Here is a 14,944-nt window from a genome sequence, read left to right as displayed (position 1 = left end):
GGGAACATAAGGCTGAGGGAACATAAGGCTGAGGGAACATAGGGCTGAGGGAGCTTGAGCATGGTGTGTGTGTGTGTGTGTGCGAGTGCGTGCGTGCGTGCGTGCGTGCGTGCGTGCGTGCGTGCGTGCGTGTCACAGAAAGATGACCTCTTGGTGACTCTCCTGACTGCAGGTCATTGTCCAGGTTCAGTCATGTGAGTAGTAACTATTATATAGTATATTATTATTATAGTATATTATATAGTAACTATTATAATGTCCCTCAGGAATCTGCGATTCCGCGATCATGGAAATGATGGCGGATTTCTCTGCTTCACTCGAATTCACTCAAATTTAGCTTGATAGCTTGGTAATTTGTGTTTATTTTTACAGGTACAGTCAGAGTTGTCAGACATAAAGGCTAAAAGGATAACACAATACTTTATTAGTCATAAATGTAAACAGAGGTACAGTCAGATATTAAGGCTAAATACCATCTCAGAGCTGTGTTTCAGGTGCAGTCTGTTTGTCTTTATATTCAACATTCCAGGACATTATACCCACAGGCTGGTTGTTGTGGTTTCCACAACGTGGGATGCCCAAAAAGGAGGCAATAAGGCTGGCAAAGAACCAGTAAGGGCAGCCGCCACATATGGTGGAGACACTGTTACTTATACCCATAGAGTACTGTATGTGACATGCTACTGTATCATGAAAACGTATGCCGTGATTTAGTGAATGTATTCTTGCTGCACCAATAGTATCTGCGTCCCGATATGTTTCTCCCTTATTTGGACATAAATACATTGTTAAAATGTATCTCTGTGTGTGTGTGTGTGTGTGTGTGTGTGTGTGTGTGTGTGTGTGTGTGTGTGTGTGTGTGTGTGTGTGTGTGTGTGTGTGTGTGTGGGTTTCTCTTTGAAGGCTCTCAGGGTACAGTGTTGTACACAGGAGACTTCAGGTTCGCCAAAGGAGACGCTTCCAGGATAGAACTGTTGCATTCTGGGAGCAGGTGAGCTAGTCTCTCTCTCTGTCTCTTTCGCACTCTTTTTCTCATTACTTTGGGACCAGCATTTCTGGCAACGTCATCATTAACAGCCAATGAGGGACCAGCATTCCTGGTGATGCCAGTGGTGAGCACACCTCATGGCGCACTCTGCTGGTGCACAAGTAGGCCATGTATGGCCTACTTGTGCAAGGTGCAAGTTGCCACCTGGACAGAGTTCTAGTTTGCCTTTGTTTCATTCAGCTTTTTCAAAGTGACCAACAGTCGCCGCTCGGCACGTTATCGGTTGGATTTAACATGAATTTGTTCTACGAGCGCAAATTTTACCATCCTTTAATAATGGACGACTTGTTTATCGGGCAAATGGGCATGAATGACATTAAGGCTAAAAGGATAACGCAATACTTTACTAGTTATTCTGATAGCGTGTATCTGTACAGTACTAGACAGATAGCCAACAAAAAATCCACTTCTCCCAAAAAAATGAAACCTTTACTTGAAGAATGTCAGATTATATCTGTAAAAAGCCCAAGCCCAAAGTTTCCAAGGCCCCGTTTTAAACACACAAAACAATGTGTTGGCAGGGGGAGAAAGATCTGTGTCTGAAGCAGTTATTCTGTTACTTACTAGCTGAGGAAAGCATCACAGCTGCTACTGTACTTCCTACTGTAGTTGCACTGTCACACCTGTTACAATTTAGGTCAGTGGTTCTCAACCTTTTCAGGACGCGACCCCCAAAATAATCATATGACGAACAAAAAGAGTTGCATCTTGTACTGTAAAACAATGTTCTGTTGTGAAAATAGCAGCTTGTAGATCGGCTATTTTCACAATTTCTGCCTCTAATATTTGACAATTCTTTGCCAATGCTTTGTCATTTTAGAGGTATTAAAAAGTCCTTAAATCTTCACTTTAGAAATGTGCATAAACCCTCTATACACTTAAACTTTATGTTGGTTTGTTACTGTTGAGTGAGGAAACAATGTTGCACATTAAGCTAATCATCTGGGGACCCCCCAAAATAATGCCACAAGTTGAGAACAAATGATTTAGATGACAATCAGAGCTTTGGACTGGGTTACATTTCTATCCATAATACCAGAAACAGCCACAAGAGGGAGTTATCCTCACAGACTCAGTACTGTGTAGGTAAATCAGAAAACATAAGAATACAATGAATGCATGGAAAATAACAACAACACAGAAAACAGAAACATTTCCATCTATAATTATTAAGGCCAAACCAAGGACTTTAAGGACATTAATTTGGCTGTTCGGCCGAAATAAATTTAGCTCCAAAAGTGGAGTATGAATCGGTCCTTAGTGTCAACCACTGAAACCATGATGTAGGCTGCCTTTCTGGTCAAGGATAGAGAGAGAGAGAGAGAGAGAGAGAGAGAGAGAGAGCAAGGGACCCAGTGGTGACGAATGTGGTGCGAAAATCGGAACAAATCAACCCTGGTCCGAAAATGAATACAAAACGGGCGGCTCTGTGAAAACATGATTGACATAAAGTGAGGTAGATTTCTTTATTTACGTGCTCTGAAATTCGTTCCGATATTCGTCCGAAAAAACACAGCAGTGTGCAAAGACCTTAACTCAGGGATGCTGTGGATTAAAAGGTTATTTGAGCTCTAACTTATCTCTGTGTTCTGCTCTCCATTCCAGAGTGAAAGACATCCAGTCTATTTATCTGGACTCCACCTTCTATGACCCTCGCTTCTACCAGATTCCTAGTCGGGTGAGTCTGAAAAGAGAACCTCTGATGATGTGTACGATGCGTGGCTGTAGTTTGTACTGAGGCTGGGCAATATATCTAAAATGTACCTTCATGTATCAACATGTGAGGTATATATATATCAACGAAGATGCCTTGAAATGAGGTATTGGTGTTTGTGTCAAATTTATTAACAGACACTATCCATGCACATAGCACATGCAAAAAAAGCAGTCCATCTGTAACCAGGTGTGGTTATTTCAATAAAACCATTTATTTATTGAAATGCCTTATTTCCATTGTTGGAAAATGGAAATAAGGCATTTAATGTCTTTATTCTATGTGTACTGTGCAGTGTGCATGCATGGATATGCTATTCATTATCTGGGTTAGGCAGGCAGTGGAACTAAAGCAGAACAACTTTAAACGTTATGGAATATCGAAGGTTTTCCTAATATCACCCAGCCTTAGTGTATACATCTTGAATGGCTGCTATATGCATACAAAGGGATGTACAGCTTTAATAGTTTTAACATTATTATGTTTTCCAGTATTTTATAATTGAACTGTTACAAGATAGCAGATGCTATACGAGCTTGTAGATCTGCTATTTTTGAGACAATGACATGACAATTTGAGCAAGTCTTTGAACATACCGATCCGATTCTATAAATTGTCTCCTACAGCCTGAAAGGTTTTTGAAAACGTCATGATAGAATAGTGTAACTCATAGCAAAGGACATCAAAATATCAGAATATCATGCATCCTCAGTGAGAATGTACAAACATTCCCGTGTCATTCCATCCATGTTCCATATCTGTGATAACTCAGACATCTTTGCATCTTTAACAGCTCATACACCACATGTTGTTGTGGTTGATGGAGAGTCCAGTCTGTATTAGAGATAGCAGCAAGCAGCACCTTTGACCGTAGCTTAGAGGAAGCCTTTATGATCACGGTCATTAAATACCAACCTCTGCTACATACCTTATCAGAGCTGGGCTAAAGGTGCAGACTATTTATTTTTATATCTGGCAGCCAAGGACATACTCATAGGCTGGTCGTTAGAGGCTTTCAACAACTTGGGATGCCTAAAAAAGAGGCGAAAAGGCTGGCAAAGTATTGTGCTGTCTCCGCTATAATGTGCAGGTGTCACGTATGGCGGAGACGCTGTTACTTATACCAGGGGTTTTCAGAGTGGGTGACGGGGCACCCTGGGGTGCCGTGACGGCAGTCCAGGGATGCCGCGAGATAATTTGATATTATTTGGAATTCATTTGGACACTTGAAAAAATATTTAGTATCATTTTAAACTTGAAGTAAAAAGTTGTTTTTGTGTGTGTGTGTTTGTGTGTGTGTGTGTGTGTGTGTGTGTGTGTGTGTGTGTGTGTGTGTGTGTGTGTGTGTGTGTGTGTGTGTGTGTGTGTGTGTGTGTGCCAGAGATCCTGAGTCACGTGACTGACGATCGACACACACAGATACACGCCTGTAGACACCCTAAGGTACACACACACACACACACACAGACACACACACACACACACACACACACACACACACACACACACACACTATCGAGCGCAAATCGTGCCACATGGACGTTGCTACACTCGCGCGCACGCATTCGATTTTATCTGTGTTGTACTGAACGCATGAACGTCTCCTGTAATTTTCAAATGGCTTTTGAATCAGAACGCGCAAACGTCGCCGGCACGCGTCCCCGTGTGCCTTCTCTTTTGTGCCTCACAGGGGAACGCGAGGTCGCGTAGTGTTAGGCGTTTGTGGCGAACGCATGTGTTAACGCACGCATACATCTAATGGCCATGTGGCCATCATGCGTGAGACGACACGGTCAAATGCAGCGCCGCCATGAACTGTACGCGTGATTGACTTGTTGCTCTGCTCTGGAACGCACGTGTGAGATGTGTGCCACCCATTTGATTCTCAGCGCTAAACCTGCGTGTGTGTGTGTAGACGTGTATATCAAATAAAACATCCAGACGTTCATGCGAGCATGCGTTGGTCTGTCTCCACTGTGGGCTGCATGCTCTCTGTGCTCCTTGGCTGACGTAGCAAATTTGCTTTATATAGGCCTATTTGAATTGGGATAAAATACAGACCCTCAAGGACCACCGGTGGTCCTTTGGTGAGTTGGTGGTCCTGGTGGTCCCCCCCCCAAGGACCACCGTTGGCCAAGGACCACCGTTGGTCCTTGGGGGAAGTTCCAAGTGGTCCACAGCTAAATTATGGAGAGTTGTTAACCAAATGGATGCATGAGTCACGGCCTTGCGCCCTGCTGGTTGGGACTAATATATTAAGTAGAAGTGTGTTGTGTTTATGGACTAAAATAACATGCTGGTTATTTTATTTGTTTTGCCCATTTTTATATTTGCATTTTAACCAAATGTTTTAATCCTTGACTGATTGAGACTATACATATTTCGTTAATTTATTTATATTTATTTATTTATTTATTTATTTATTTAACTGTTTTTGTTTTGTTTGGTGTTCCTAAGTTGAGCCCTTCGGAATGGCTGCCTTCTGGTTAAGTTGTCAGTTAAATTGCTTTATTTATTATTTGTTTAGTTCTGTTCAGTTATGTTGTGTTTAGACCTTTATTTCGTTATTTGTTTGTTTTGTTTAGTTGTTAACTTCAGCTCTGAGCAGCGGCCTGGCCTGCCGGGCTCAATTTGTCACGCACATGTCGGGCTTTGGGCTGGGTCGGGCTTGAGAAAAATAAATAAAGAAAAAAAATTGGAGCTAGCTATGTGTGTATGCATTGTGTCACATTCACAATATACACAACAAGTATTAGTCAGATCGGTTGCAGCCAGGCAAGCGTCTCTCTCTCTGTCATCTGCTCTGCGGTCTGAGCGCCCGAGCACAGCTGCTATTGACTGACTGAATGTGTGTCATGAAGAATGAAAAAGATCTCCTTGACCGGTGGGGTGTCAGGCATAATCGCCTATAACATTTTCGCCAGGTCTTTTCGCGGGGCACTTTTGCCGTGGAGGAGAGTGTTTTCACCTAACCTATCTGGCCGTTTCACCGCCGTTGAAGAGCCATTTCACCTATGCTCAATTCTGCTGTCAGACTGTCCATGTTTGCCTCACCTGTCTGCTGTCGGTGACCATTACACTATCCTATGCACTCCATAGAAATCAAAGTAATACAGATTAGAGCTATTGGAATCAGGTGCCCCCCCCCCTCTCTCTCTCTCTCTCTCTCTCTCTCTCTCTCTCTCTCTCTCTCTCTCTCTCTCTCTCTGCCTAAAGCACGATGTTATTTCTCTCTGATGCGTCCTCTTCTTTGAGGCGCATGCAGCGCACAGACAGGGCAGCTCAGAGCGCCAGTGGCGTCAGTTCAGAAAAAGCTAAGGTATGGCAACATGACTGGTACCAGTCATGTTGCCATACCTTAGCAACAGGCACGATGAAAAGTACATTTTATTATGTCCCCCTGTAGCCAAGCAATGGCAGCTTGCCATACCCAATTGACGCCTCTGCAGAGCGCACGACCACTAAAGACAGAACAAATGCTGGGCTCGCAGTTTGATAAAAGCTAATGAATGCCGTTTTACCCACCTGTAGTCCTACTGTCCCTGTCAGTCACAGTTTATTTAGTGTCGGCGCTCCTTCGCTTAAGCCTATATCAATCCAAAATCCATTTTGCCTGGTTTTAACGAAGCAATGATGACACACTCTGTCTGTGTGTCAGACAGACAGACAGACAGACAGACAGACAGACAGACAGACAGACAGACAGACAGACAGACAGACAGACATAATTTGGCACAGAGCAGAGGAGAGCGCTGAGCGCGCACCACCAGAACCAGACACAGAACGTCTATGCTTGCGGGGTTGATCTGCGCGCATCCCTCCAGAACAATTTTGCTGCATATCCTATCTATATTTTACAAACCTTCTTCACCACAATGCATAGCAGCAGTAGGCCTATGATAATATTCAAAATCAAATGCTATGATGTAGGCCTATATCGGGACATCATGACTCATGACCTACATGCGCAGTGCACGTATCAATTAATTAATTATTATTTGGACGCACCTGATTCCAAAGCTCTAATCTGTATGTCTACGCTCAATTCTGCTGTCAGACTGTCCATGTTTGCATATTATCCCTTTGTCATTTAAATATTATATTGATTGTGACAGGTGTTACCTGTCAAACGGTGACCATTACACACGGCTATGCATGCACTCCATAGTAATCACATCAATACAGATAGTTATTGGAATCAGGTGCGTCCAAATAATTAATTAATTGATACATAACCTAATAAGCGGATTGAAAGACCGGCAAAAAAGGGAGTCACAGAGTTTTTGGATTGATTGTAGGCTTAAGCGAAGGAGCGCCGACACAAAATAAACAGTGACTGACGGGGGCTGTAGGTGGGTAAAACGGCATTCATTAGCTTTTATCAAACTACAATACAAGCCCAGCATTTGTTCTGTCTCTGCTGCGTGAGTGGTGCGCTCTTCAGAGGCGTCAATTGGGTATGGCAAGCTATGGCAGCTGCCATAGGCCTACCTTGGCTACAGGGGACATAATGAAATGTACTTTTCAGCGCTGCGGGCAGAACCATCTCCGAGCGAAGGACATCGTTGAACGATTTTCTTCATCACAATTTATAAGATCGGTGAGTAGGCCTACAGCCTAGCCTTTAACTGTTGGCAATATATACCCAATGGCCAACGTAGAATGTAGTCATCTTGGTCTCTTGTGATCTTATCATTTATTTATAAATGTATTTTATTTAATTTCAGCTGCTTGCTGTCTGATTGGATTATTCGCCGGAGCGAGCGCCCTGCGGCGGTGCGGCCTCCCGGCGCGGCCTTGCGCCCAGCGCTGGATTTTTGGGACTATTAAACTGAACGAATAAGTGTTGATTCATACAAAGAAAAGTGCTGTGTTACGGACTAAAATAACAAATGCTGTTTATTTTATTTGTTTAGCCTATTTATATACTTTAATTTAACCAGGGAATGGGAATGTTTCGTTGCTTGACTGATTAAGGCTATTCATTCTAATATTTTATACACATACTTAACTTGAGATTGTTTATTTTAATTGCACAAATGTCGCACAACGCAAACTCAAAGGATTGTTCATTGTTAAATTGTCCTCGGGAGTCGGGACCTGTTTCACAATTGAATCGCGATTGAAGGGATTAGGCCTACGTTTTTATTTGTTTGTTTGTTTGTTTGAGGCTGTAGGCCCTGGCCCTCCTCCTCCGTTACTACTGTATTGAAGACTTTATTATTTAGAAGTTTACATAGGAAAAGAAAATGTACAGTTTCATACAATATGCCTGCCTGACTGGCGAGAGCGCAGGCTCCACTTGAATGTTTAATTGTTCTTACAGTAAAAAAAATGATTTGGGAATTGTCACAATTATAGCAAATTGTATACATTTATATCCCCATTTGCTCCAAGCTGTTTTTTTTTTTAAATAAAGACAGTTGGAAAGGGGTATCATGTCTCTGTTCTTCACCAATATTTAAAATGTAATGAAAACAAAAGGCCGCCGCTACACGCACTCTGCAATTAAGCTTGTTTAGAAAAATGTCGGTCTTCGGGCCGGGCCGGTCTCCAATTGTCAATTATGTATCGGGCTTTGGGCCGGGCCCGGGCTGACGTTCTGCCGGCTGGGTTGGGCCGGGCTCACTATCTATCTATCTATCTATCTATCTATCTATATCTATCTGGTGTCACGCTGTTCATGACTATCGCAGGACGGGCGTTAGACCGTTAGTTCCAACGGCAATCAAAACGACACTTCGAGGTTAAATCCCCCTCCAGACCGTCCGCTCTCATTAGATTTCTGACCATTCTGGCCGCCTCCTCCCCTCATTGATTTAATTTCTGATCACCCCTCCCTCCATCGCACATAGTGTATTATTTGTGAGGAGTTGCTCACATTTAGATGAAAGGAAAGTGCTTCTGGAGTCACTTGTATATCATATATAGGCTATAGGCTAATATAATATAGGCCGATGTGTGGGTCTCTCGCCCTAGCTCGCGCGCGCTGCTCTCTGTGCCAAATCATGTCCAAATGGAGACGCTTTTGCGCAGCGAGTGAGCCAGCGGAGGGCAAGACGAGGGGCAGAGAGAGAGAGAGAGAGAGAGAGAGAGAGAGAGAGAGAGAGACGTTGTCCTCTTCGTAGATATTCATATCTTGCTAAAGTATTTTCTGTCTGGTTTATTGCTGGTAGATTTTGCGAGACTCTCCCGCCGCCGCTGGTTTTATTTTTTGATTGCCCGTTTACGAACGTTGACCGCTGATAAATAGGCTAATGCGGCGCTTGCGGGGGTCCTGCGGTTACACACAGGGAGATGGAGGAGGCATTATTATGCAGCTTGGATACATTCATGTCCCTGGACAGACGTGCACGGACGATTCCTTGTTTCGGATGACAAAGTGCAGTGCGAGCGCAAACGTATCAATTAAATATGCAAGAATGTGGCAACTTCACCCCTCCCATTCGCACGACTAAACCGAATTATATTATGAGAATGTGGCCTCACCATTTAGGCCTACTGCTAATCTGCATAGATTCTCTGCCATTCCGCCATTTTTTTTGTACCATGCATGTTCCAAGCTCCTCCATGCTCCGGTTTAGATAACTACTGTACAACGCATTTGCCCTTCGCAATAGGGCCAGGTCTGTCTGTCTGTCTGTCTGTCTGTCTGTCACGCAGCAATGCATGCTCAGCGGAGAGGCACCCCCTTGCCTAGTCAGAAAGCCTGGTGTGCGAGGTTACCTAGTTAGTAGTATAGTAATAAGGGTAATAATAACCCCTCCCCCTCTCTCTCTTTCCTTTAGTTGTCTTGTTATAGGCATATAGGCATAAAACGTACGGCTAAAGTGGATCAATGGATGTTTTATAATATAATAGGCCTAATCATATCTTCAAATACCTCAACATTTTACTTGAGTATACAGTATAAGTAAATCTACTTAGTTACTTTGCCCCACTGCGCCCAGTGAGAGCAGAGAGAGAGAGAGAGAGAGAGAGAGAGAGAGAGAGAGAGAGAGAGAGAGAGAGAGAGAGAAAGAGAAGAGACAGAGTGTACAACGTTATGGACATTTATAACTCAAATGATCAGATATGATTGATGATTCTCTGCACGCAAACACCATCGCAGGACAGAGAAAAATTAGGCGATAATTACAGGCTACAGCTGGGCTGGGGGGAAAAAACAGCCTCGCCAAATGGACCCGTACGGTTCCATTTGGTTTACGTAGGCCTATGATTTGGTCTTACGTGTCATTAAACCTTAATATGCAAATATACAACCTTTGTTTTGTTTTATTAATGTTATGATGGCGCAAGGAAGGCTGACTTTTCTCAGTTGCCTTAATTCAACGAGTCACCCACTGCGCACCACCACATCAATTTCTGTATCAGAAAGTCTTGTAGGCTATAATATCCACATGGTTCCACTGAGTTCGGGTCCCTTTTTTATAATCGTCAACTGGTCTGGTTTGGTTCAGATTACCACGGAATCCGCACGGTTCTGTATAACAGTAAACCCCAGAGGCGTCAATTGGGTATGGCAAGCTATGGCAGCTGCCATACCTTGCAGGCTACAGTGGGAAATAATAAAATGTACTTTTCATCATGTCTGTTGCTAAGGTATGGCAACATCACATGACTGGTGTCTTGCACGCACGCGAGGGCGCGCGTGCAAGACACCAGTCATGTTGCCATACCTTAGCTTTTGCTGAACTGACGCCACTGGTAAACCCCGACTCCAGGGTCAGCGAACAAGACAGCGCTGATTTGGGACAAGCGCTAGAGCTGCAGGCAGCTCGCCGTATGGCCGTGTTGCGTATCTATAGCAGATATACAAGCTCATAGCGTGGTGAATTGCGTGAGCTTGTAGCTCTGATATTTTCAACGCGCGTCACCATCGTACGACGAATAGGCTGATTTTTAACAGCACACAGCACAGAAGAAGCAGCCCGCAGCACGCTCACCCTTCGGGATTTAAACCACGCTGACAGATCATGATACAAAAATTATGATTTGTTTTAATGGTTGTAGCCTACTACTTTAACCAAATAATAATAAGAATAATAGGCTTAAATCTGATAAAATAGCCCAAAGGGTGCCACATGATAAAATAGCCTATATAAGGGAGACATTTTCCCAGCCGGTCACAGTGTCCGGTGCCGGTGGACTTTATAATTACCGGCCAATTAAACATTTTAACGGTCAATGGCACAACGTATGCTTCGCCAATATCTTTATATATACAGACAGACAGACAGACATAGAGAGAGGGGGGGGGAGAGAGAGAGAGAGAGAGAGAGAGAGAGAGAGAGAGAGAGAGAGAGAGAGAGAGAGAGAGAGAGAGAGAGAGAGAGAGAGAGAGAGAGATGTTCATGAATCATGGAGACTTGTAGAGGATTGATTGAATAGCCATTAGACACCTGGCACCCCCTCAAGAACCACTGGGGGGCCCCGGACCACTGGTTGAAATCCACTGTCAGTAAGAAAGTAATGACGTGCTGCCGTGCATATCACCGAAAAAAAAAGAAAAAGAAAAAGTAGGCCTATACCTCTGCCCTCATGAAAGTCAGGCAAGACTGACGTTAACCTTTATTTTATTTAGAACATAAGATGAAACCAAATGGACCCTTGTGTTCATGAATGAGTTAGAGCTTAAAATGAATAGGCTACAATGAAACCATAAGAATCACTGTACATTTACAGACATTTTTTATTTATTTATTTTTTTACAAGACGCGTCACGCGTACCTCCGTGGCTGCATGGCATCGTTACAGGACATGGGACGCGTACCATCGCAGAGCAATCGTGTGCACCACGAGTGCCACTGGAGCAGAACTAACGCATGCATGCACGCACGCATATGTAAACAAAAAGCCATGCTGCACCCGTGCGTCGCTGCGCTGAAGAGGCACGGATCGCGCTTCATATACACACACACACACACACACACACACACACACAAACACACACACACACACTCATAATGTGTCATAGTGTCATTGCAACCGAAGGTCACAGTTTAGTGTCCGTCTGTCTCGACGTGTACACTTTTTTACTGTCTATGGGTTTGCTGCTCTGACATCATGCTCTGGCTTCACTGTGATGTCACACTAACAGAATCCCTTTTATGCCCACATATGGAATTCCTTTGGAATTCCCTGATGTCATCAATATTAAGCCCATATCTAACAGGACTTCATATAGGAATGCCCATATATGGAGGTCACATTGGCCACATACCACACTAACAGAACCCATATATGGCCATGGCAGATAGCCAAGACAGCCCATATCTGTGTGGCTGGTTCTACAGACAGGGATCTCCATGTATGGGCATAAAAGGGTATGATGTCAGATGTCATAGACATCATAGGACTTTCACATAACGAATAACAGAGTAAGCATGTTTGGGCTCTCACAGCATATCTCCATATACAGAACATGGATCTCCATATATGGGTACCAGGGGACTCCATATATGGGTAACTGGTCCGATATACATCACTGGCCAGATGGCCAAGACATGGTTCCCTGAGGCGTCTTACTGGTAGTAAATGAGTGTCATACATATTGTGATTAAAACCTGGAGACCTGGAGTCACTCAGTAAGTGGGTCTTATGATGTGAACATTATAATGGGGTGCAGAACAGAAAATGGAGAATTTGCCACAGACACGTGTCTGTGTAAGGACATGTTGATGACTGCTGCAAATCACAGTCTGGTGGTCTAACAAACCTTTTCAGTCAAGAGATTTTATTTCGCTTTAGTTTAAACCATGAAAACAATTCCAGCATTTTCCAAAAGTATATTGTACTTAAGTACAAACTTTGTTAGCTTGTAGATCTGCCGTTTTTGGGCTTTAGGCTTATGATTAAAAAATGTCATAGCAATGTAAACGCGTGCGTGTGTGCGTGCGTGTGTGCATGCGTGCATGCGTGTGTGTGCCTGCGTGCGTGCGCACATGTGTGTGTGTGTGTGTGCAGGATGAGGAGTATCTCCGTGGCAACAGGCTGCCCTGTGGCCAAGCGGCTCCAGATGGAACTCCATATCGGATCATCAGCATCAAACCTTCAACCATGTGGTTCGGGGACCAAAGCTACACAGGGCTGCCAAGTTCCAGAAATTTTTAAGAGTGAGACATTTTTTTTGGGGGGGGGGGGGGGGGGGGGGGGCGCGACATTTTTTGGCCTTTTTAACATCGATTTAGAGCGATTTCGTGGCGTGTGGGGCTTAAGTTGGTTGGCGCAGACGGATTTCGAGCGCCCAAAATAATCATATTTTAACTGGGGACCCCTCCAGTTCAGGCAACATTTTGTATAACACGGTTCTACTGTGAAAATAGCAGATACATGTGAACATGTAGATCTGCTATTTTCACAATGTCTGCCTCTAATACTTGACAATTTGGCCAATGTTTAATTTGTCATTTTAGAGCTATTCTTTTTAATAACTCTCCTTAGATTGTCACTTTAGAAATGTGCAGATACCCTCTATACACTTAAACTTTATGTTGGTTTGTTTACTGTTGACTGAGAAAACAATGTTGCACATTAAGTTAATCATGGCGACCCCCACAACATAATTTGGGGACCCCCCTGGGGGTCCCGACCCACAAGTTGAGAACCACTGGGCTACTGGGATTCTTCCCTCTAGTAGAGTAGTAGTGTTGGTGCAAACCGCCGTAGGCTATCTCTTCTAAAGCCCTCCTCAGAATATGGGGAGGGGATAGGGCAGGCTATTAGGGTTCAAGACAAGTGGATATAGTAACCCATGAAATTATTGCGCGTGGTCTCGTTCGTGCATGCGCTCGCGGGAGGCAAGAGCTGGATTGTGGTCATCTTTGTGAAATATCGCCCGACGTTTACTCGCGGAGCGAGTGTGTTTCTCCACCGCGGGGGCGGCGCGATCCCCGGCCGGCCGGCCCCGCAGATCAAAGCGAGAAAGCATCGCAGCACCCGCCGTCTGTAGAGCTGCCTCTCTCTCTCTTGCTCCGTCGCCTGCATGTGTGTATGTGTAGAGGGGAGAGAGAGTGGAGGAGTAGAGCAGCTGCATTCACTGCGCTGCATTCACTGCGCTGAATTCTCTGTGCGACTTTTACCGAGTGAGAAAACCCCCACAACTTTCGTGAGAGGTCTGTGGGATGGCTGTAAAAATGCGTGAGAAATGGCATGTGTGGCGTGTGGCGTGAGAAGAGGTTAAATTGCGTGACTCTCACGCTCAAAGCGTGAGACTTGGCAGCCCTGGCTCCATGAGCAACGTGGTGGTCAAGTAGGTAGAAACACTACAACTCCCACAATGCAACGTGGTGGTCAAGTAGGTAGAAACACTACAACTCCCACAATGCAACGTGGTGGTCAAGTAGGTAGAAACACTACAACTCCCACAATGCAACATGGTGGTCAAGTAGGTAGAAACACTACAACTCCCACAATGCAACGTGGTGGTGGTCAAGTAGGTAGAAACACTACAACTCCCACAATGCAACGTGGTGGTCAAGTAGGTAGAAACACTACAACTCCCACAATGCAACGTGGTGGTCAAGTAGGTAGAAACACTACAACTCCCACAATGCAACATGGTGGTCAAGTAGGTAGAAACACTACAACTCCCACAATGCAACGTGGTGGTGGTCAAGTAGGTAGAAACACTACAACTCCCACAATGCAACGTGGTGGTCAAGTAGGTAGGTAGAAACACTACAACTCCCACAATGCAACGTGGTGGTAAAGTAGTCCCCAAAGGGAAACATGTTTTGCCACCAGAGCGAATACAAATACACAAAATCAAAGACAACATATAACAAACATACAAATACACAACAAGTAACAATAACATACTTTAACAAATTACATGACACCCTCCCAAAACAAAGCTAGCGGTGTACGTTAACCTTAAGGAATCTAACAGCAGCAGGAACAAAGGATTTCTTCATTCGCTCAGTAGATATTATAGGCATCAAAAACCTGTTGCTAAACTTGCTACGCAGGTCCTTAAATACCTTATAGAGAGGATGGCCTTCGAAGGAAAGAATAGTGTTCAATTTGGTCCTCATTCGATTGGCTATAGTGATATCCAAAGTATCCTGAGGGAGGCCAATCACTGAGCCAGCCCTTTTAATCAATTTATTGATTGGGTTTTTATCATCGGCCGTGATGCTGCCCCGCCAACAGAGCACAGCATAAAAGAGGACACCAGCAAG

General features: G+C 44.2%; 1 protein-coding gene across 1 annotated transcript in view; it reads left to right on the top strand.

The window, feature by feature from the left end:
* The window catches only part of LOC308308491 (uncharacterized protein), a gene marked incomplete at its 3' end in the record, with an annotated part of 306,519 nt that overhangs the window by 286,742 nt on the left and 4,833 nt on the right, over positions 1-14,944 (top strand). The window contains exon 3 of the mRNA XM_080753905.1: positions 2,654-2,726. Within this exon, the coding sequence (XP_080610031.1) occupies positions 2,654-2,726 (73 nt within the window). The remainder of the gene's footprint in view (positions 1-2,653; positions 2,727-14,944) is intronic.

This window comes from Nannobrachium achirus (assembly GCF_963921795.1).
Source record: "Nannobrachium achirus genome assembly, chromosome: 23".
NCBI classification, from domain to species: domain Eukaryota; kingdom Metazoa; phylum Chordata; class Actinopteri; order Myctophiformes; family Myctophidae; genus Nannobrachium; species Nannobrachium achirus.
Note: the sequence above shows the minus strand (reverse complement) of the source record. Positions and strands in the feature narration are given on the sequence as shown.